This window comes from Palaemon carinicauda, chromosome 5 (assembly GCF_036898095.1).
Source record: "Palaemon carinicauda isolate YSFRI2023 chromosome 5, ASM3689809v2, whole genome shotgun sequence".
Taxonomy (NCBI): Eukaryota; Metazoa; Arthropoda; class Malacostraca; order Decapoda; family Palaemonidae; genus Palaemon; species Palaemon carinicauda.
The window spans coordinates 133697026-133721867 of NC_090729.1; the positions used below are offsets into that span (position 1 = coordinate 133697026).

The following is a 24842-nucleotide window of genomic DNA, read 5'->3' on the forward strand; positions in this document are numbered from 1 at the left end:
CAAGGGTATGCTAGGTCTAAGCCTTCCATATCAACCCCGGCCATCAGCTCTCTGGTCGTCATACCGTCAACACGTCGCGTTTACCTTCGTCAGAGTTTTCCTTATAGCCTTGTTTTTGTGTGTCGGTCTTGTGATCCTCGATCCCTAATAACACATGTCACTACACAGGAGGCCACGACCTACTCTTGGCACATAGGGATGATTGTGAAAAAATCATGCCTCCTATTATAAGCACAAAGAGAAAGCGGATATACAACCATTTAATTATAAACTGGTTGCAATGTCCACCCTTTCCCTGGCAAGTACAAAGTTCTTGTTTCACATCCATATGTTAATTCAAAAGCACAACAGCTAGCCAGCATTTACTTCCTTTCAGAAAAAGAAAGAAAAAATTCCTGTAAGGATGCAACAGTGTTTGTACTCATTGACGCCGAAGACAGAAGTGAAGAGCTTCCAACAGGTGAGCGGGTGGGGCTACTCTCCTGCGCTCACTACCTGGCATTAAGTACCACGTAAAAATTAATTTAATAGCTGTTCCAGCTCTACTAAAGACATACAGTATTCCCTATTCTAAAGAGCCAAAGGTTTATATATGCACAGAAAAAAGTTCAGTACAGTATGTGTTAATCACCTCTGTCATAATTGCCCATTGCCATGTAACTTAAACTAATAGTGAACATACTTTTTTTCATTTTCCAAATCAGACCTTCTAAAGCATAAGGAAACACTATAAATATTTATTCAATTATTTATTTTATTCATAGTAATGCAGCCTCACATAAGCAAATTTCCACATAAGTGCTGTCTTTACAAAGGATAAAAAATTTTCTTTTAACAAAAAATGCTACTCATAGTTTCACAGTCATCTCCATAAAATATGTAAAAGAAATTGTTTCAGACAGTACCCATAAACATACATACAACCTCTTTTTATAACATTTATGAAAAAACTCATACCTTTATCTGCGATCAAAAATGAAAGACTTCTTTTGCAATGATACAAGCACAAACCCACTCTTCAATTACATCACTGGAAAACATAAAAAAAAATGTGAAGATATGTCACAAGGAATAGAAAAGGATTAATAAAGAACTGAAAGTATGTTTTCAACAACATTAACGACCACTTTAGTTCATAAAATGGAAAATCTGAATTATGAACGAAAGCTCAAAATAGATATAAAAACTATGACTCAAACCCCACTAGGCCAATGCAACCCTTTTAATTAAATCATAGCCTCAAGGTTTCTGAAGCCAGGTACAGGTAATGCATATGCAGCTAAACAAAAATTAATAAAAATTATTTTAATAACCCCTGCTAAATAGCAAGGCATCAAGATTCCTATTTTGAAAATTATATCTATAGTAAAATGCTATAATGTCAACAGTTTTGAGGAGCTTTCAAGGATCTTCTGAAATTCTTAAAAAAAAAAAAAAATATTTGAAAGGGATTCATAATGCTTGAAGACCCAGCTGTCAAATGCTCCTATTGGTATTTACCTGAACAATGAATTGATACAAAAACTTATAACTTAATACAATTACTGTACAGTGCTATTCTATGTCATATTGAGTGTAAATCATGAAGCTAAAATACTCTATGATTAAATACTCTTATATACCAAATACTTTTACTGGATAAGTTAAGATACGTTCTTTTATAACAATTCAAAGACGTGGAAACAGCCTTATATGACATACAGTGATAGTTCAAAGATTTTTTTTAATAAAAAGTGAGGTATGCTGAATAACTTTTAACATTGTGCAACCATAAATAAATGAGGTAACAAAGATCAATAAGGTGACCATGCTATCAATTAACAAAACTTTTTAATTAGCCTCTAATGATAGTCATAATAAAAATAATGTATTATGGTTACATTCCATTTAAGCTGCAACCAAATATTCAATCTGTAACCTGATCTCTATATTATCGTAAGAATTATAACCAAGAATTTTTTTTTTTTTTAACACTTCTGCCCAGCACTCAACTTACTCATCGGCAGCAATTCATTATTTCAATATCATAAATATCTTAAACGCCATTCACTCCCCTTTGAGCGTACCCATCAGCTCTCCAGAGCTCTGCAGTTCCTTAATAATATCTAAACCACCAACTAATTCACCTTTAACATACACCTGAAAGAAAGAAGATATTTCAAAAATTATTTCTAATATTTGAAAAAACAAAATCTTTAATCAGTGAAATGATATTTTAAAAGTATATAACATATGAAACCTTTATTTGTTTTCAAAACATAAGTTATCCCTTACGTATGCCCTAAATTTTACATATTACTATCATGGTCATCAGCTTCTCTAGATACACTCCCATAGAAGAAGAAAACCCTCACCTGGCTAGCTGTAGAACAGTACCTCTATTAGAGATTTACTTCACTCATTGTGTGGTATTAAACCAAGAACAAAAAGTGCAGAAATGGGTGCCAAGACCTTTATTGGTAACTAATGGATTTAAATCAAGAAATATTTCTTAATTATTTGCTTTTAAGCATTGCCATCAATTTGCTAAATTATGAATAAGTATTTAGGTAAGAGAGTTTCTTGTAATGAAAATGCATTGCACTAATATCTTGAGTATAACAGCATATAACAATTTTGCTCTATCTTGAACTGATGATAGGTCAAGAAAAAGAATACTGCCTAGTTTGTATGGTCACGAGTTGGAAATTTATTAACAAAAGAAAAAGGTTATTTTCCAATTATCTTCCCCTTGTCATGAAAGAATAAAACTCATTGCCAGAATATACCTATGTTTTTTAGAGTCTTAACTGGCAAGGGGAATAAGTTTGATGGAATGATATGAAAATTATACCTAAAGGCAGGGGAATGTATACAATTCAAGCATTAAGACCTATACAGATGACTGCAGGTTAAAAGTTGATAATGCTTTTTAGTTATTTTAAGTACTTTATTTATTTTGTTTAAATAAGCTCTGAATGATCATGAGGAAAAAGGTAGCAAAGCTGGTTGGTTGGTTGGAATTTGTCTTGAAATGTGCAAAAAAACAGAATCTTGCTGCCTAGCATCTCCTAAAATCAACAAAACTGGGTGAATATAAGATTGTAGGTGGGTCCGGTGTGCCCAAAATTATAATTTCATTTTGTCATCAGAATGCAACACTTGCAAAACATGGAGCTTAATCATCCATCTTAAAAAAAACTGAAAGAATACTATGAGACACGGTAACTGACTTTGACGTTCAATTCCACATATAAGGTACAAAGAGCATAAGCTGATGGTATATAGCTTCCATCTGGGCTCCTTTTAACAATGCTTCACTAAGGGTGTATTACACAGTCAAATACCTCTCTCACATGCTGGACCGGACAATGTGGTTGTTTGCCATAGCTGGCTGGTGTACAGCACACATGTTTTGAGATTTTTGCAGGAAATTATTAGGAAACATGGTCCTATAATCAAATTTTATGTATATGTTTGACTACAAACACATGTATCTTGGGCTAGCCAGGACATTGTTCTGAAAGTGCCAACCTTAAAAGATACAGATGCCTTTCTGTTTTGCTTTTGTATGAGATCTTCATCAAACCTTAACCCTTTGGTGCTCCAATGACGCAATGATGTGTGAAAATATTGTTTGCCGTAAATGTTCACACGACGCGAATTGCTGTCTCATACATAACTTATTTTCTGGGGAAATTCGGTGTAAGTACATGCGTCACTCAAGGAAAACTAAACTCACACCATGAGAGGGCAAATGGTTGAGGGACATGAGGAGCCTAAAAGAAAACAAGTAGTAGCAGCGTATGCATGACAGGGCTATGCTGATCTCCAATGTGACCCATTTCTTTTCAATTTACACTCATAAAAATATTTTTCAGGGCGGGCTTGTGTGTATATAAATAACAGCAATATACATGTCTCATACATTATTAGAATGTCTCATACATTATCAGAAAGCCCATTCTTTGTACTTTTATATATTATATAAAAACATAAAAGGATCAACGCTTCTATAGAAAAATTTTCATGGTAAAAACCCCTACAACAAAATTACAAAACTTACTTTGTTTTCTAACGGTAAATTGTTCAATATATTTCCAACAATACGTATATTTTTATTTATTCATTTTATTGGAAATTTAATCAGGTGTACAATAATGTCTTTAACTTTTCCTTATCAAAAGTTAAGTCATAACAATGAAAAATGTCAACCTACGTACGTAAGAAAATCTGAAATATTTGCTCCGAAAAAAAAAAGCTTAGTCATTTACACCTCACTTACTAATACATTTATTTGAAAGAGGGTGCATCTACATGAAAGATCTACAATTCTGCACAATTTGTGTATTAGTAAAACCTTCAATCTTTTGCCAATATAATGCAACAAACCAAAAGCCTTAATCTGTTACAGTTTGGACATAATGATTTCTTTAAAAAAAAACTTTTGTTGGCAAACGTCCTTTTTCGGTGAAAGCCATATGCGCTGTACTTCACCCTGACTTTTGTAAGGGCATAAGTGCCAAAGGGTTAAATTGACACTAATATTTACAAGGTCTTTAGCTAATGCATACAGTATTTGAAATTCTTTGGGTATCATGGACTTTTTTTTTCTATTGGGAGACTCCTAGATTTTGGCAACAATTTCATAATTGTAGCATTCCCTGTCATGTTATATACACATTACCTGTAATAATTCTTCCTTTCAGGCCCTCTTCAAAAACCTTCTAGATAATCTTTCATATCGTGGATAATTTTTCATATTTAAGCTTTAGCATTTATTTTAAAGAATAATGCTAAAATTTTGAGTAGTATATTTTTGAGAGATATATACTATACTTTTAAAAAGTTTTCTGTTAATGGTTAGAAGTCTTCTATCAATATTGTGTAATGTTAAAATAATTTCATGTAAGTATATACCACTGAAGTACCTTTGGTTTTCTTTTGTGCATAAAAGTGATTGGAATTGATTTACTGGAAGCAATAATTATCAAATTTATTCACAAAGGTAACATTTCTTACATGTAATTATTATAGGTCTCAATGAACTTGAATAGTTCAGCAAGGCTGTTTTGTATATCTGAAATGGTGACTAAGAGGTGGCAACCAACACACACACCAATTACATTCCACTCAAAGACATCAATATTCATCTTCATAAATGTTTTTACATCAGCTGTACCCTTTATGAGGTCAGATAAGAAATGAGTTCTCTTCATTCTCTTTCACCTTGTACTCCCATCGTTATTAGGTCTTGATCTATCATCTTCTCCACTATGCCCTGGGTCTTCCTACAAGTCCTTATCCAGCCGGATCTTTATTTGATTTCCTTTGGACTACATGTTCCTTATAATTTCTCATCAAATGCTTTAAACATCTACATCCTTAGGCTGACCAATAGCCTTTCACTGCCGAGACTGAGCAGAGTTTTTCCTATGAGGTACAGCAAAACCTCCAGTATCACAGTGACAGGGGCATCGAGAGGAGCAACGCCTCTTCCACATCACCAACGACAGTTCATTGAGTGGATGCCCACTTCGCAGAAAAAATATCTAACTGTGATGTGGAGGTCAACCTATAAGGTTTGGATGACAAGTCAGTTCTTCATTGAGTGGATGAACAAAGTGTAAAAAGAATATCTAAATGAGAAACACCTGCCTCTAAAAACCCTTCTTGTATGGACAAAGCTCCTGGTCACCGTGCAGTCTTAAAAGTTTTTTTGTTGACGGGGTATAACTTCATCATTCTGAATTCCTTGAACCCTTACCAAAGTCTTTCTCATTCAGCACATGGACCAGCAGGTCCTCTCTAATTTCAAGGAGCTTTACACCAAACCACAATTCCAGAGGCGCTTTGACGTGACCTCTAATACCGTGTTAACCCACTGAAAGCTCTGAAAAAAAAAACCACTTCCATATCCTCCACCGAGTAGGTCTCACAAACGACATCTTACAGAAGGTTTCTTACAATACCATGAACTACGGCCCTCCTTGCATGGACATAGCTCCTGGTCACCGAGCAGCCTTTGTAGAGTTGTTGTTGACGGAGTATCACTCCATCATTCTGAAGTCCTTGAACCCTTACCCAACTCATTCTCATTCAGCCCATGGACCAGCAAGTCCTTTCTAATTTCAGGGAGCTTTACATCAAAGCAAAATTACAGAGGTGCTTTGAAATGACCTCTAATACTGTGTTAACTCTCTGAGAGCTATGAAAAAAAAAACCCTTCCATATCCTACATTATGTAGGTCTTACAAATGAAGACTTGCAGAAGGTTTCTTACAGTACTATAAACTGTGGCTGAAGAAAATTGTTACCAGAATTTGGGGCCAGCCCTGAGGATGGTGTAGGGATCATTGACTCTCTAGTGAAGGCCACAGGCCTCAAGGTTATCAATGAGCAGCTGAAGTAGCTTGAAAAGAAGCAGAACAAGAAGATGGAAGCACTATTTTCAGGTAAGGACCAAGAGACAGCGAAATCACATAGTTCAATAATTATAGAAATGTGTGCAAATTGGTTAATTACAAATTTTTGAAGAAAAGTATCCCCCCAATACAGCTGTAACAAACTGCAACATGAACGAGTGATAGAATCATTAGACAGGTTTTTGAAGGAAATCCAAAATATTGAGCATCAACCAGAACCAAGTAAAAAAAATACATGTGAGAAAAAGAAACAGCCCTAGAATATAATATTCAATTTTAATGGAAAGACTCTTCTTCCAAACTATAACCTCTCCACTTCATTACTTCACCACCATCCCCATATGGTAACACCTTCCCCTAAGATAAAGTGTGTTAAATTTTTTACTTATTTCCCTCAATTATTGTTCCTTAAATAATATCTAAAACTTTATAAATACAAAAATACAGATCCATTAATGTACGTGATGCCTGAAAAAAGGTTAGGATTTGGAGATTTCATTTATATAACAGTACTTGGTAAGTTAAATACTTACTTATACTATAAATAAAGGCAGTAGACTTTGAAAGGTATAGTTATTAATTAAATATAAATACTAGGGAAATGCAAATTTGGTTATGGAATTAATATTTTAGGGTTTGCAATCACAATGGAATTAAGAAAAATGCAATAAAATAAAAGATATTAAAAAAATATGATTAAGTAGAAAATTATGTCCTCAAAGTTTTTGAGGTTAATGGTTTAATTTGGAGTGCATCTGAAGAAGTTGTTGACAGCTGAATAGGAGTAGGCAGACTGATGGGGCTGTGTTTAAAAAACTAGAAATTAAAGGAGTATTATAAAAATGAAAGTGAATAGTATAAAATTTGCAGTGATAATCACAAACTAGAGCAATAAGAAATTAAGATTCAAAGCCACAATGTATTCATAAAGATATTGTAAAAATTGAATACAAACTTTACCTGAGGATACGTGGGCCAGTTACTATATGTTTTCAAACCTTGTCTTACTTCTTCGTCATTTAGGATATCAAAAGTCTCATACGGCAATCTGCAAATATTCCACTTTTACTAATGAATTTTAAAATCACAGTGGTAAGGCAAGCATATACAGAAAATTTTTTACTTATTTCCTTTGTTTTTCATCAACTTCTACACTAATACATCTGCAGATGTACAATCTTAATATCTGAAAACCCATAAAATTCAGTATAGTACAATATATGTATAATTGAACAATAACCACCAAACTGGATATGAAGTATCTTGTTCCATTTGAAATATCTAAATTTCCAGATTAAGCAACAGCTCAAAGAAAACAGATTCTTAATAACAAAAGCTATCATTTTAATACTTAACCAGTGTTCACCATGTTTTCCTGTCAATATTACAGCTTTCTGACCACTTACATATAAAAATTAAAAGAATTTTCTCTCCCTCTCTTATAGTTCCCATCGCCTAGTACATTATGTACACTGGTAAACAAAATGGGCATAGAGACACCTCTAACTTCATAACCCGGAAGCCAATACTTGAACCATATGAATATCTTGGTATCACTGAAATGTAAGAGGAGGGGGGGGGGGGAAATAAGTGAACACCCGGTAAGTATTGAAGTAAATAAATCTTACTATCCAAGTACTGTTATTTCAATGAATCCTACCTGGTGTTCATCATGCTTAAACCGACACTCTTAGGAAGTGGGTAAGTAAGGGAAAGACACAAAAACTTAATCTTGAAACAATTGTATAACAAACCTGAAAGATATATTTCAAACTCTAATCAACATTTGTTGTAGCCTTCATTATGATATTGAATATCTAATCCAGCATGTTTGAATTCTTCATTAATCATTAACCTACACCCTTTAATAGCTAGAATAGTGTTTCTTATAAAAACAAAACATAGAAACTTTATGTTGTCAAAACTGGTCTTTGGCATTGAAATTTCTTCAGATTTGTACCTTCCAAAATAAATATACCATTTCCATTGGTATAAATTATTGGTAGATTGTCTTTTGGAAGCTAACAATAGCCTAGAGGTCCAAGAAAACCCTTTCTCTCTGAAAATATAGTAAATAGTCTCCATGCAGTTAGCTGAATCACAATAGATGGCTTGGTGTCCCACTTGTGATAGAAGTAGTCCGAGAAGACTGGTCTTGTATGACAACCTTCTTGGACCTCTGACAATAGAGACCAGAGATACGAGAAACAATCTCATTGTGACCAATAGGGAGCTACTAGTAATCCTGCTCTTCAGTGATATTAGGAACGTGTTCAATACTAACTGAATCAAAGAGATGAGAGAATAGGAAATAAAGTCTAGACCTGACAGATTCTTTAGCATGACATCTACTCCCCAAGCCAATGGACCTTAGACCTGGGAACAAAACACCTCCAATTTCCTGTTGAGGGAGGTGAATGAATCATAGAGATGAGAGAATAAGAGATAAAGTCTACGCCTGACAAATCCTGTAGCATAAAATCTACTCTCCACACCAATGAACCTTATACCTGGGAACAAAACACCTCCAATTCTTGTTGAGGGAGGTCATAAACATGTATATGTTGGGCTTTTCCCCTCCAATTTCAAATTCCCCCCCCCCCCCCCATCTGTACTTTAATTTCCATGGAAATAATTTCTGTCCATGACAATAACTCCTGTGTTATACAGAATAATGTCTTTGACCAGGTCTCTCCCTGCTTTTGTATGTAGGCCAGAGCTGCTTTATTGGCCATGAAAACTGAAATGCACTTTCCCATCACCAAATATTTTAGAGAATGAATTGCCTTGAACACTGCCCAAAATTCTAGTCAATTTATATGAAGGAATGACTCCTGCTTTGTCCTTCTGCTCCCCTCCCATTATCTCTGCATTAAGGTGTTGGTTGCCTGATGACCTCTCTAATGCCTTCAATAGAAGGCATCCTCTTCCAACAAAACTCTTCTCACTCTGTCATCCTTCAAATTATCTTGCCCTCTAATTCTCTGCCTCCTCCTTGATCTTCTCCCCCTTGGAGGTTCCTCCTAAGTCCTCTTCACTCCTTAGCACGTGCCCAAAACATCTCAGTCGTGACACTCTTATCACTTCAGTAATCTTTATTACACCTGTCATTCTTAGTATTTCATCATTTTCCAATCTTTCAAACAGTGATATTCCCATAATCCACCTTAGCATTCTCGTCTATGTTCTCTCTCAAGCTTTGCTTCCTCTTTTTGTTACAGCCCAAGTTTTTGATCCATACATTAACACTGGTCTTATTACTGTGTTATAGATCTTGAGTTTTACCCTGATTGGCCTTTTCCTATCACATACCACTCCTGCTACCTCCCTCCATTTTCCCCATGCCGCTTTCATCTTAATCTCAACTTCAGGCTCACATCCTCTCTCCTAATTTATAGTAGATCCAAAGTATCTAAAATCTTCTACCTGTTTTATAACTGCTCCCCTACTTTCATGTATATAGCTATCCTGTCCCTACCTTCCTTACTGCTAACCATGGCTTCAGTCTTATCCACATTCACCCCCAAACCACCCTTTTCCAAAGTCTCTTGCCACTCTACACCCATCTCTGTAATTCTGCCCTGCAATCTGAACATATTCCAAAGTGGCTCCCCATCCTCTCTGGGAAGCATTGCTGAAAAGAAAAGAATCTCAATCTTTTTACTCCACAGAAACCCTTTGACATAAATGTTGATGTTTGCCACACCATCGGATGATTCTAACAGGTTCTGAATAGGGGAAATGAAATTTTTTTTACCTTGGACCACCTACCTCAAAATGGTTAAGATGAAAATAGAACTTTCTCCTCTTTAAATGCTGTAACGAGTTGAATTTCTCTGGCGAGGCCATTGACAGATGGCCAAAAACTCAAGAAAAACTCAGATTTTCTTCTCCAACAAAAAAGCCTGTGAAAACACTGAAGCTATTATCATTCCCATATTAAAAAATTTCCGAGTTTTAGTCAGAAGGGACTTTTGTGGATTAATGCCTTGCTACCTTCAGACCTCTACAACAGTTATATCCTTATAGTGACGAGCTGTTAATCTAAATGTGTCATGTTGCCGTGCAAAAAATGACAAACAGAAGGCAGTGAGAGAATACATCTTTGAAAAAGATGGTTAATCGATTCGATCACTAAGCCCCAGGCCCCTTCTTGGAATGTCTTACTTAACCCATCTTAGGGCATAAACTATTATCATTACATATAAACTTTTTTTTTTTTAAATATTGTATAACTAAATAAATTAGCTTTCCATTGATATATAGCTTTAAATATTCTCCTAGTAGAGCTGCTTACCATAGCTAGAGTATCTATTACCCTTACCAAGAGGAAAGTAGCAACTGAACAATTAGAGTGCAGTAGTTAGCCTCGTGGATGAAGAAGAATTGAAAGCTATTGTGCTTAGAAGGAGAAGACAATTGTTTAGTAAAGCTTCGCAGTGCCAAGTCTTGAGGCATGAACACAGCCGAAGCAACCCAACGACCTTCATAATAAAGGGATGAAGAGTTTTGGAACCTCTTCAAGGGAGATCGATGACGAGGACCCGTGGGTGTATGAGGCGAGCCTCGTTTGTGAGGAACTAACTAGAGGGTGGTAATAAGGGTCTTTCAACAAGGCTGTCTCAGTACGAGGGGAAATGGCAGGCTCAACTTTAGGGTTCTGTGAACGGGAATGAGGAGAGACTTCAACACTCGTATTGAAGATACTTCCAAGAGCGGAAAGATCTTCTCTGAATAATCATTTGTATCAGGTTCCCTACACAAAACACTTGAGGGAGTCAAGGGATATCTATTCAAAATAGGATAATCAGGGGAAGGGGGTACTGAGATTAGATCTGGCTCCGGGAGCAAAGCAGCCGTAGCAAAGGGATTCACAATTACCGGTTGTACATACTGTACATTATCAACGTGGGTGATAAAAAAATTAACAAAATTACTATGGCCGTCATCATTCGTGATGAGTTCCTGACATGGAGGATCAGGTTGGAGGATAAGAGACACAAAGGATCAGGTTGGAGGATAAGTGACACGAAGGATCAGGTTGGAGAATAAGTGACACGAAGGATCAGGTTGGAGGATAAGTTCTACTGCAGAAACAAATTTTCATTTCTTGCCACTGCTGGAAGATGAAGGAGAGTGATCTCACTTAGTTCACTTCTTGCAGCGAGAATCTCTCTCCCAGTGAGAGGATGGCCACTCCCTACAGTACTCACATTGAACATCTCTTGCCACAGCAAGAGGAGCAAAAAGAATGCTGATTTACATTTATCCGACTGATGAAAGTGCTACAGGGATTTCTGTCACGGCCAGGGAATGAACGCATGATATTAGGCTTGCTAACCGCAATGCACTCACTTGTAACTCACTGATCATAAAAGTAACGCAAGTGATTGAATTATAAAAATACACACAAGACACTAGAACTAAGCGGATGTCTAGATTGTAGAGAAACGACAGGATATGTCCTCTTTTAACATAACGACCAGTAGAATAGTGAAAGTTATACTTTGGTTACTTAGTAACAGTATTGTGATGCAATCAAATGCCTTTTTCCTTTGATTGTCTGGTCATAAAAAATGAGACTAGGAGTAACCAATTCAAATGTCTGTATCCAAGTAGGAATAAATGGTTTTTGCCAGCCAATTAACCAGATTATAAAGGATGAATAAGGATTCAATGTCTCGTTAAAACTAAGCTACCATATTGTACAAAATAAACACAAAAATTTGGAGATACTGTACCAGTAAACTTTACATTTGGTATGAAAGTCACAAAATGAAAAACCCATGACAATCTTTGTAATATTTGGCAGAGAGGGTATGTTCAAGGAAATGATTTATGAGGAAAATAGTTTAAACCCAATTTAGTTCACTATTAGAGGACACATTAAACATAAAAATATAAGTGTTAAAAAAATTGTCAATATATTCATCAATTACTCACTTTGTCTCATCCAATATACCGATCAAGGTTCGAGAAAAGCCACATTTTGGGGTACTGCGATCTCCTTTCATGAAAATCATTAAAGGTGCTGTATTAATTAATTCTTTCAATCTGAAAATATAAAAAATAGTTAATGTTCAAGAGGTAATTGTCATATCATTTCTATATTATTAATATAATTTTCAATGTTAATTTGCATATTCATGGTACCAAAACCTTTGTAAAAATATCTAATATCTGTTTTGTATCTACAACCTATTACTTTACAAATGCCATTGCAACTAGACATAGTTCATAGAATTATAGATCATTTGCTACTTCATTCTGCAAGTCCACAATAAAACGTCAAATAAGACAACCTTGAAAACACAGCATCTGGTTTCACTTACCCATATCAGCCAGCCAATCCAGTAAGTTCAGAATTTTGACTATGTAGTCTGGATAAAATATTATTTTAAGGGCAAAAGCCAATGAGCTACAACCTATGAGCAAAAGGTCTTCAGCTACCATTGCTTCGAGTGCACAGATGACTATTGGGTACCAGGCCTTCTAAAGAGGCAAAGTGTCCTAGCAACTTCTGCCAAATATGCGTTTGTAGTTCGTCTTGCATAAGAAATGGTTCTACTGCTTATTTAATTCCCTCCAACGTTGCTAAGGATGGGAAGACTTTGCCTAGATTTGTGTTGATGTTCATCCCCAAGTATACCAGATTTTGAATTGGCGGCAAGGAGGATTACTCGAGATTTCCCATGAACCCCAGTTCATAGTAAAATTTGAGAAGCCTGTCTCGATGAAGGAGTAGAGTTTCTATCGAGTCTGCTAGAATCAGCCAGTCGTTTAGGTAGCAAAGTAGTTGACACTAAGAAAAACACTCGAGTGAAAACTTGAGGTGCAGTGGACAGGCCAAAGCACAGGACCTTGAAATGGTATATTCTGTTGTCGAGGGAGTACCTTAGATGCTTCCTTGAGGATGAATGATTGGGGATTTAGTTTGTTGGACAAACTCATTCCGAGCCGAGAGGTCTATGACCAGTCTCCAACCTCCTGATGCCTTTTCTACGAGAAAGAGGCATCTGCAGTAGCCTTGGGACTTATTCCAGACCTCTTGGAGAGAGATCATCTCCAGCATGGTTTGGACTACAGCCTGACATTCGTTTTAAGCGATTCAAATTGTTACCAAATTACCCATTTCTGAAATATCAAATAAAATACAGACTGAAGAGGTCAGTCTAAATGATGTCCCCAATGATGATTATATGAATTTCTTGGTATTATCATGCCTGTGGTGCAAACTATCAGGTCCTACTGAGCATCACAGGGAAGGGGGAGATGGAAAAGAAGAGGTGTAGAAAATCCATTATTTTTTGTTAGAGGTCGAGGAACCGGTAGCTTCAAGGATTAAAGCATGATAACTACAAAGTACAGTTTATTGATATAATTTGAATTACTTGAAAGAGATAAGATTTTCTTACCTATCTTCCAGCTTCCTCTTCTTAGGCAACATTGATGCTAAGTCTCCTGATACATCCATTTCTTTTAAGATATCTAAGCCTCCAACCAGCTCGCCATCGATGTACAGCTATAAAAGAAATTATACAATTTTATTTCAATCTTCATTGGTCTGATTAGGCTAAGTTTACTTACAATATCTAAACTAAAGAAGAATATATCTGTGATGGAATAATAAATCTTCTTTCCCACCGTTATGCCTACATTACGGCGTCAGTTGCCTGATACTCCCTCTCTAAGGCCTTCTATCAAAAGCATCTTTAACCAAACCTTTTCTCTCCATATCATCCCTCACCTTATCTTGCACCATCTCAGCCATGACACTAATCATTCTGTAATCTTTACTGCACCTGCCTTCTTCTTATTTCATCATTTTCCAATCTTTCATGCAGTGATATTCCCATAATTCACCTCAGCATTCTCATCTCTGAGCTCTCAAGCTTTCCAGCCTCTTTTCGTCTTAGCGTCTACATTTTCAATCCATACTTCAACACTGGTCTTATTACTGTGATATAGATCTTGATTTCAAGTTTGATTAGCATTTTCTTATCACACTCCTCCTGCTACCTCATTCCACTTCCCCCCGAACTTCAGCATAACATCCTCCTGCCTTATAATAGATCTCGAACATTTAAAATGTTTCACCTGTTTAATAACTAAGCCTCTACTTTCAATTCTTCATCCATGGGGTTAACTACTGCACTCTATTTGTTCAGTAGCTACTTTCCTCTTGGTAAGGCTAAAATATACTCTAGCTATGGTAAGCAGCTCTTCTAGGAGAAGGACACTCCAAAATCAAACCATTATTCTCTAGTCTTGGGTAGTGCCGTAGCCTTTGTATCCCATGGTTTTCCACCGTCTTGCGTTAGAGTTCTCTTGCTTGAGGGTACTCTCTAGTACACTACTCTATTTTATTTCTCTTCCTCTTGTTTTTGTTTAAGTTTTTAGTTTATATAGGAAATATTTATTTTGTTGTTGCTGTTCATGAAATATTTTGTTTTTCCTTGTTTCCTTTCCTTACTGGGCTTATTTTGTTGTTGCTGTTCATGAAATATTTTGTTTTTCCTTGTTTCCTTTCCTTACTGGGCTATTTTCCCCATTGGAGCCCTCAGGCTTATAGCATCCTGCTTTTCCAACTAGGGTTATAGCTTAGCAAATAATAACAATAATATCCTGTCCCCACCTGCCTTACTGCTCACCACAGCTTTCGTCTTATCCTCAGACACATACACACACACACTCTCTCAAATGTGCTTCATTAAAGCCTTTTAGCACACACACACACACACTCACTCACTCACTCACTCACTCTCTCTCACTCTCTCTCTCTCTCTCTCTCTCTCTCTCTCTCTCTCTCTCTCTCTCTCTCTCTCTCTCTCTCTCTCTCTCTCTCTCTCTCTCTCTCTCTCAAGAATATGGTCACATAATTAACAGAAAATATTAATATAATTCCAAAACTTATTCAAAACTTCTAAGAAAAATTGAATATGTACATACAGTACGTACAGTAGATTAGTATACAGCACTACGGTTTTTACACAATGACCTTCAAGCTCATAAATTATTACTTGACCGTGTGAATTGTAGCTTTAAGGTTATGATACACATGTGTTTGATCTCTCTCTCACACAGACACAGATACACCTTATATTACATTTCATCTTTGCCAACACATACACAGAATAGTCTGGCCTATTCTTTACACATTCTTCTTTCCTCATACACTTGACAACACTGTAATTACCTTCCAATTCTTCTTCTCTCAACTACTGCACAGTAATTGTTCAGTGGCTACTTTCATCTTGATGAGAATAGAAGAGACTCTTTAGCTATGATAAGGAGCTCTTCTAGGAAAAGGACACTCCAACAAACCATCGTTTTCTAGTCTTGGATGGTGCCATAGATTTTGTACCATGGTCTTTCACTGTCTTGGGATAGAGTTCTCTTGCTTGAGGGTACACTCAGGCACACTATTCTATCTTGTTTCTCTTCCTCCTGTTATTTTGAAGTTTATATATGAAAGATTTATTTCAATGTTATCATTCTTAAACTTTTCTTGTCATTTTTCCTTATTTTCTTTCCTCACTGGGCTATTTTGCATGTTGAGTCCCTTGGGTTTATAGCATCCTGCTTTTCCAACTAGGGTTGTGGCTTAGCAAGCAGCAATAATAATAATAATAATAATAATAATAATAATAATAATAATAATAATACATACATACATATACCAAGGCACTTACCCCAATTTTGGGGGGTAGCCGACATCAAACAAATGAAAAAAAAAGGGGACGTCTCCTCTCTACGTTCCTCCCAGCCTGACAAGGGACTCAACCGAGTTTGGCTGGTACTGCTAGGGTGGCACAGCCGACCCTCCCACTTTATCCACCACAGATGAAGCTTCATAATGCTGAATCCCCTACTGATGCTACCTCTGTGGTCATCCAAGGCACCGGAGGAAGCAGCAGGGCCTACCGGAACTGCGTCACAATCGCTCGCCATTCATTCCTATTTCTAGCACGCTCTCTTGCCTCTCTCACATCTATCCTCCTATCACCCAGAGCTTCCTTCACTCCATCCATCCATCCACCCAAACCTTGGCCTTCCTCTTGTACTTCTCCCATCTACTCTTGCATTCATCACCTTTACCAGACAGCCATTTTCCATTCTCTCAACATGGCCAAACCACCTCAACACATTCATATCCACTCTAGCTGCTAACTCATTTCTTACACCCGTTCTCACCCTCACTACTTCGTTCCTAACCCTATCTACTCGAGATACACCAGCCACCATGCTCCTTAGACACTTAGCTCAAACACTTTCAATTTCTGTCTCTCAGTCACTTTCATTCACCACAACTCCGATCCATACATCACAGTTGGTACAATCACTTTCTCATACAGAACTCTCTTTACATTCATGTCTAACCCTCTATTCTTTACCACTCCCTTCACTGCCCCCAGCACTTTGCATCCTTCATTCACTCTCTGACGTACATCTGCTTCCACTCCACCATTTGCTGCAACAACAGACCCCAAGTACTTAAACTGATCCACCTCCTCAAGTAACTCTCCATTCAACATGACATTCAACCTTGCACCACCTTCCCTTCTCGTACATCTCATAACCTTACTCTTACCCACATTAACTCTCAACTTCCTTCTCTCACACACCCTTCCAAATTCTGTCAATAATTGGCCAAGCTTCTCTTCCGCGTCTGCAACCATACAGTATCACCCGCAAACAACAACTGATTTACCTCCCATTCATGGTCATTCTCGTCTACATAATAATAATAATAATACAGTACAGTATATCATAAAAAATAATAGTCCCATATACATGTGCAGGTACTTTAATAACATTCAACTGCAAGTTGAACTTCCTTTGATTGAATCATAACTTGTTCTTTGGTATGAGTCATAGCCATAGTGCAGTAGCTCAACCTAATATGTGAATTCACAAAGGTGGTTTCTTTATTTTTCTCTCCCTCTCTAACCTTAAAGGCTGTTCCACTTTTTACTGTACAGTATTCATATTACTAATGGTAATATTGATGCTTATTCTCTATATTTAAAATATAAAGATGAGTTTCTTAAAACTGTTATGGTAATATAAAAAAAAAAAGATAATTATATCCAATCAGAAATTTCAAAAATTTTAAGTAATTTGTATTTTTCCTAACAATACTTACCTCGTACTGCTTTCTTAGGAGTATCTGGGATCTCCTCCCATCCGACCAGAATTTTGTGTAGTTTACCCTACTCCTGTTTTCTATGCGGGGCATTCTCTGGCGGAGTGAAACGCGCCCAGAGACGACCCGGGGTCAGAGAGCATGCTTGTTCAGGTCTCGATCTCCAGTAAGTTTTGTCAGATAGGTTTCTATTAAGTCCTGTAAGGCATTCGGGGTAGGATGGGCGGGCCATAACCTGAAAGTACTTCGAGGTAAGTACTGTTAGGAAAAATACAAATTACTTAAAATTTGTGATTTGTTCCAACCCGAAGTACTTACCTCGAACTACTTTCTTAGGAAACTTATACCTTAGGAGGTGGGAGTGTACCACAGGACCCAGAGACCGTGATGAGGAGAGAAAAAGGGGGGAACCTAGATAAGAGGCTAGGTTCTGCTGACCCTCCAAGAGAAAACACGAGAAATAGGGAAAACTACCCAAAAAACTATCTTAGTGTCTAAGTAACTCACCTCTGTAAAAATCCTCGGAGATGTATCCATTCACTGACGATGTATGCCCTGGTAGTTAAAGGATTTAGTGTCATTTCAGGGAGGGTAATAAGGGAACAGGGGGGGGGGTAAGGAAGGAACCTGTGTCTCTTGGACTTACTGCCCGTGGTTACCCTGGGGCTACACCTTTAAATATTTTGAAGCGCTGAAATGACGGGACCGAGAGAGAATCCGTCCAAGGACCTCCTTGAGCATTCCTTCAAGTAGTGAGCTGTGAAGGTTGACTGATTGGCCCAAATACCCGCCCGCAGGATTTGGCCGACTGGCATGTTCTTCTCAAAGGCCAACAAAGTACTCAGACCTCTATGTCGTGAGGTCTAGGCTTACTCGGAATAGGAATCCCTCCACTACTGTAGGCTCTCATGATCACTTGCCGTAGCCAGAAGGGGATTGTGTTTTTGGAGACTGGTTTTTTCACTAATCCTGAAGAAACGAACATACTCTTGATTTCGGGTCTAAGCCTGGCTGTCCTCTCCAAGTACTTCCGTACTGCTCTGACAGGGCACAGCCGCAAGTCCTTCGGGTTGTCTGAACGTGGGATTGCCAGCACCGAGGAGCCTTCAAACTTGGGGTCCAAGACTGCTGGGTTCTGGGTCTTGGCCACGAAGGATGGTACGAACTTGAAGGTAGCTTCACGCCAGCCCTTCGAGTGTGACACCTCGTATGAAAGTCCATGAAGCTCCCCTACCCGTTTTACGATGCCAGTGCTAACAGAAAAACTGTCTTGAGGGTAAGCTCCTTGTCTAAGATGTCCTTTAGGGGTTCGAAGGGAGGTTCTGACAGCATCTTCAGGACCCTAGCCAAGTCCCACTGGGGCACTCTAACCGCTAGAGGGGGGCATGATTGCTCGAAGCTCTTGATGAGCATCGAGATGTGCCTGGAGGAACCTAGGTCGATGCCCTTCAAGAGGAAGACTTGTCCTAGGGCGGCTCGGACTCCTTTAATGGCTGGGATGGACATTTTTACCTCGTCCCTGAGATAGACTAAGAAGTCAGCTATCTCCGGGATGGAGGCTTTCAACGGCTTGATGTTCTTTGCGACGCACCACTTCGGGAAGGTCGCCCATTTAGCCTGGTACACAGCGGCTGACGATCATCTCAGGTAACCCGACATCCTTGTTGTGGTCTTCGCCAAACACCCTTCCTTCCTCAGGAGATGCTCGATAACCTCCACGCGTGAAGGCAGAGGGAAGGGACCGAGGATTTTCGTGGAACCTTTGAAAGTGTGGCTGCCAGAGAAGGTCTGACCTGTCTGGAAGGGGCCAAGGTAGAAGGCGCGCCAATTCCTTTAGATCCGCGAACCACTCTCTCTCCGGCCACCAGGGCTCTACCAAAGTCATCTACAGGTTGTCCGCTCTCCTCACCCTGTTGAGGACTTGTCTGAGCATTCCGAAGGGAGGGAAGGCGTAAACGTCGAGGTTGTCCCAAGGATGCTGGAAGGCGTCCTCGAACGCCGCTCCTGGATCTGACACAGTTGAACAAAACACGGGGAGATGAGCGTTAAGCCTTGTGGCAAAGAGGTCTATTACTGGGGAGCCCCACTTCTGAATCAGAGTCATGGCCACTTCTGGGTGCAAGGACCACTCGGACCCCACCACTTGACCCATTCTGCTGAGGCCATCGGCCAGGACGTTCCTCTTCCCTGGAATGAACCTGGCCGAGATCTTGATCTGCTCCCTTTCGACCCATTCCAGGAACTCCGTGAGGCCGCACAACTCCCTCGATTTTAGTCCTCCTTGGTTCTTTATGTAGGCCACCACCGTGGTGTTGTCTCACATCAGAGCCACGGTTTCCCCGGAGCTTCTGAACGAACTCTAGGCATGCCCTTTGCACTGCCATCATTTCCAGTAGGTTGATGTGCAGGTTCTTCTCTTCGGCTCCCCATCTTCCTCTCGCTGTGCTGTCGAGGAGATGAGCACCCTAACCCTCCTTTGATGCATCCGTGAACAGGAGCATCTCCGGAGGGTCGGCCGCGAAGGGCATCCCCTTGAGGGTGTTCGATGTGTCGTGCCACCACTCGAGGACCTCCTTCGTTTCCGGGAACACCGGGACCACCTTGTGCGGGGAGTCTCTCTGGTTCCAGGCCTCCTTCAGGTTCCACTGTACTCCCCTGAGTTTGAATCTCCCCTGTGGGACTAGCTTCTCCAATGACACGAGGTGACCTATCAGTCTATACCAGTCCTTGGCTCTCCTGGGCTGACCCGACAGGAAGAGCCGTAGGATCTGGCTAGGTTGTCCAGTTTCTCCGCGGAAGGGAATGCTCTCGCCAACCGGGAGTCCAGGACCATCCCGAGGTAGGTCATCCTGGTGGAGGGTATCAATTGAGACTTCTCCAGGTTGATGGTGATACCCAGGACGGTGCAGAACTGCAAGAGCTTCGTGCCTTGCCCCCTCAGTGCTTCCCTTGAGGCTGAAACCAACCACCAGTCGTCCAGGTACCAAATCAGGCGGATGCCCTGTTAGTGCGCCCAGGCTGAGACTGTCGCGAAGAGCCCTGTGAAGACCTGAGGGGCTGTGGACAGAACAAAGCAGAGGGACTTGAACTGTAACGTTTGGGTACCCCATTTTACCCTAGGTACTTCCTGCTGGAGGGATGGACAGGGACCTGGAAGTATGCATCCTTGATGTCTATGGACATCATGAAGTCTCCTTCCCTCAAGGCCGCTAAGACCGACTTTGAAGTGTCCATCTTGATGTCGGTCTTGCACACGAACCTGTTGAGGGCTGAGAGGTCTATGACCGGTCTCCAGCCCCCTGTCGCTTTTTCCACCAGGAAGAGTCTGCCGTAAAACCCTGGACCTGGGTTCTTGACTGGTTCCATTGCCCCTTTCGCCAGCATAGCAGAGACCTCTTCTTGCAGGGCCGTCCTTCTCAAAGGGTCCTTCGTTGCCAACCATTCCGCTTGTAGATCTGGTATCAGAGGTGGGGGGTCCCCCCAGGAAGGGCAACCTGTACCCTTCTTTCAGGACTGTCACGGTCCACGGGTCCGATCCGTGGTCCCGCCATGCTTGCCAAGAATGTTTAAGGCATCCCCCCACCTGAAGCTTCGGCAGGAGTAGGGGGCCTCTCTCCCTATCTCCTTTGAGAGGCGCGGCCCGAACGACCTCTTCTGCCGGCTGAATAGGAGGGCCTGAATGCTGACTGCGCAGCCGATGTTCCCCTACTGGAGGGCTGCGAAGATTGCTGCCAAGATGTAGTAGGGGCGTCTCTCCTGGGCTGGTTAGGTGAGGCGCGAGGAGGGAGAGGGACGTCAGAAGGAGCTCTTCTATGGGTGGGTCTTCTTGCTGGAAGGGGCCTGGGCTCCCCCACATCCTTTAGCTTCCTCACTCTCTCCGTTTCTTCCACTTCCTTGAGGGGGAAAACTGACTCGTCCCACAGTGGAAGGCTCCGCAAGGACATTGCTTCCCTGTCAGGGAGCCTCCTAACAAGCCTGTTGAGTACTATGTCCTTTTTCCTCAGTATCCAGTTGGCGGTTTGTGTTATAGACTGATGGGAAAGGAACTTCAGGGCCTTACCTCCCGAGCTAATCAGCTCCTTAAGCAAGGCCTGATTTTCCGGGATTGCGAGGTCGTGCGAGGACTGGAACCCTACCAGCGTGGAGGCCCACCAATCCAGCCACGATGACACGTGAATCAAGTCCCTGGACAGCTCCTCCATCATGGCAGTCTCCGCGAGGGAGAAACAAACCGGGTCCGTGGTAGCCCTCTCCTCTGCTGCACCCTGTCCCAAGATGGCGACTGCTGGTTCTACTGCGCAGGACCCCGCGCAGTGTCCTTCCGGGAGGTAGAACCGGGACTGTGTCTTCAGGCCCTGGAGAAGCCTATATGCGCTCTGGTTCTTGGGGGCTTCCGCATGGTTGGCCACGACCTTGCTAACGTGCGCCAATCCCAGCTTCACATCTCTTGCTAAAGGGAGGGCTAGCGGGGGCCTCTGTTATACAGGTGCATCCACCAACCTATTGCGGCTCGAGAGCCAGACCTCGTCAGTAGAGGGCTCCGGTTCGTCCAGCTTATGGTGCCGTAGGATGAGGCCTATTACCCACCTGTATGCAGAAACCTCCGCTGGCGAACCTTCTTCCCCATCCTCTACCTTCTCCGTTGGGCGTCCCAGTTCTCGTGATGAAGGACCTCCGACGGGGGGAGCCGCACGAGGAGGAGGCATCCTCCTGGAGTGGTCCAGTCCTCTCGCTTCAGGCAGTAGGACGGGCATCACCGCTGGAATGGAGGCCTCCGTCCTGGATCTATATCTTCTTCCGGCAGACCATGGATCTGCGGGCTTGCCTGTCGAGGAAAGGTGTGTCTCCCGTTCTGGATGACTCATCGAAGATCTTGAGGCCGGGACGCTGCTGCCAGACCGAAGGGGCGGCTCTCCCCGCTGGGCGGGTGGAGTCGGAACCTTCGCGGACTTATGCTTGTCCCTTGGTGCCTGATGAGACGAGTCCCTCCGTCGGTCATACCTACTTTCGTCGACAAAACCTACCGGTTAGCAGGGCCTGGGGCGCCATCCTGAGGTGCCCGCGACTGCTGCAATCCCCAGGAGTTGGCTGCGGGGAATGGAGACTCACACCCATTCTTCCTCCGGCGAAAGGTTTCTCCTGAACTTCCTCCTGGGGGATCTGGAACGTCTACTCTCGTGGCGGGATCTTGAATGGGAGCGCGAGCGAGATCGTCTCCTGCAGGACCTATCTCGCCGTCTCCTATGATGTCTCGGGGCTCCGTCTTCCGACGAGTAGGAGTAGACCTCGACCGAGGAGCCCGAAGACCTGTATGACCTCGTTGGAGGACCTGAATCTTGCCGCGTTGCTGGTGGTTCTGCATGGGGTTCGGCCGGCGACGAAGGCTCCATGAAGTCCGCCGGGAACGTAGCTGAAGGCGTTGGAAGGGAGCGGGGGAGCTCCTCGCTGGGGAACCAGGTCTCAAACTCCTCTTCCGTCCTCAGGGGCGATCTGAAGGGCGTCTTCGGAGGCGCCCACATGAGGGTGTCTGATGGCGGCGAGTCGTCCTTCTCGGCAGCACCCTCGGCTGCTGACACACCTGAAAAACCTGCCCAAGAGGCGGGAGAAGAGACTGCCGCCATTTTACCCCACATTGGATCGTCCGACGAGACGGGACCTGCTTTCACCAGGGCCCCGTCCCCCGGATACAAACACCCCCCCCCTCAGGACCCCCACTTACCTGGACGGAAGACACAATCCCCCTGTCAGGTAAATCAGACTCCTGGGAAAGGGCCACAGGCCGCTTCCCCGCAACAGACTTACTTCGACCGCTTCACCGGGTAGGGGAAGACGGCAGGAAGACTCTGTCCAACGGGACGCCGGGCGAAGCGAGGGGTGAAGAGATGCTGGACTTCCTAGTGGACCGTCGAGAGGCCTTCTTCTTCTTAGTGCCGTATCGCAACCACTGCACTTCATTCCAGGAATCGCACACCGGACACGTGGCTGTAGGGGAACACACACTGCCCCTCCACGACGAACACAAGGAGTGCAGGTCAACTTTGGGCTTAGAGAGGAAAGCGCCACACGATTTGCCGGCCACAGCCCCAGGGCAACGATGGGGATGCTCCATAACGCACTAGTAATACCCCGCGAGACACAGGAACACAGAGGGAAAGGATAGGGAAGCACACAAAGGGACCACATGGGGAATGCCCCGCATAGAAAACGGGAGTAGGGTAAACTACACAAAATTATGGTCGGATGGGAGGAGATCCTAGATACTCCTGAGAAAGTAGTTCGAGGTAAGTACTTCGTGTTGGAACAACTATTACTTTATGGCCAACTCTCTATTCTGAGAGGATCTGTATAGTAGGGAGTTTATCAAAAAATATTAAGCTATCATATATCTAATATTTATCTTCGTAAATCAAAATCAAAAGAAAACTAAAACTTAGTTTTCACACCATTAATTTATTTCTGAAACTCTAAGATCGCATATGATACAGATCATAAGATATGAAAAAAAAAAAAATAAAAAGTCTCATTGCTCTTCTCCATGTCATAGAGGTCATAGTAATTTTGAGTTGTCTTTAACAGAGTACATCATTAATCGAGGAGTACAGTACCAGTACCGTACAGTACTGTACTGTACTTGGATCAACTCTAGGCAAGAAAGATCACCAACTAAAATTCATGTAATTCCTAGGCACATATGACCAGATTAGTACATTTAACATATTTAAAATTAAATATAATTTTCAAATAAAAATAATAAAATCTTGAAAGTAATTTGTATTCATCCTAGTATATATACAAACATGAGTCCATTAGAATAAGGAATGTCTCGTCTTCAGCAATCGTTAACAAGGTAGATAACATCTATTGGTAAGAGTGGGCAAGCAACCCAACCCATTGTCTTCTCAAAGATTCTTCATTTTTGTTCTTTGAATCAGAACTGAGAGGAATAATTGATATGGCAAATTTAAAATGAAAGAACTTAAGACTGTATAGCTATGAAAAATACAAAAAGCGTAGGTGTCCAGGTGATTCCGAAGGTGTTGGAAGATGTACTCGATGACTGTACTTCCCATGGGGAACAAAACAACTGGAGCCTACTGTTTAGCCGTGTGGCAAACAGGCCAAGTCAATTCACTACGTAAGGATATACAGACAATTCCAACCCTACAACCTGTCCCTGGTGACTGAGAAGTCTCCAAGCATATTTTCTTTCCAATGTACCTGGCTGACAGATATGCATCTGCTTTGTCAACTTGCAAAGGGAAGGAAAACTGTGGCCCTTTGTTTGTTGACAT

General features: G+C 41.3%; 1 protein-coding gene across 1 annotated transcript in view; it reads right to left on the minus strand.

Annotated features, from left to right (window-relative positions):
• Positions 1 to 734: 734 nt before the first annotated feature.
• Grx3 (Glutaredoxin 3) overlaps positions 735 to 24842 on the minus strand; it is a 112054-nt gene continuing 87946 nt past the window's right edge. Inside the window, exons 6-9 of the mRNA XM_068374092.1 lie at positions 13820 to 13926; positions 12348 to 12458; positions 7365 to 7452; positions 735 to 2139 (exon numbers count right to left, since the gene is read on the minus strand). Of these exons, the coding sequence (XP_068230193.1) occupies positions 2047 to 2139; positions 7365 to 7452; positions 12348 to 12458; positions 13820 to 13926 (399 nt within the window). The 3' untranslated portion in view covers positions 735 to 2046. The remainder of the gene's footprint in view (positions 2140 to 7364; positions 7453 to 12347; positions 12459 to 13819; positions 13927 to 24842) is intronic.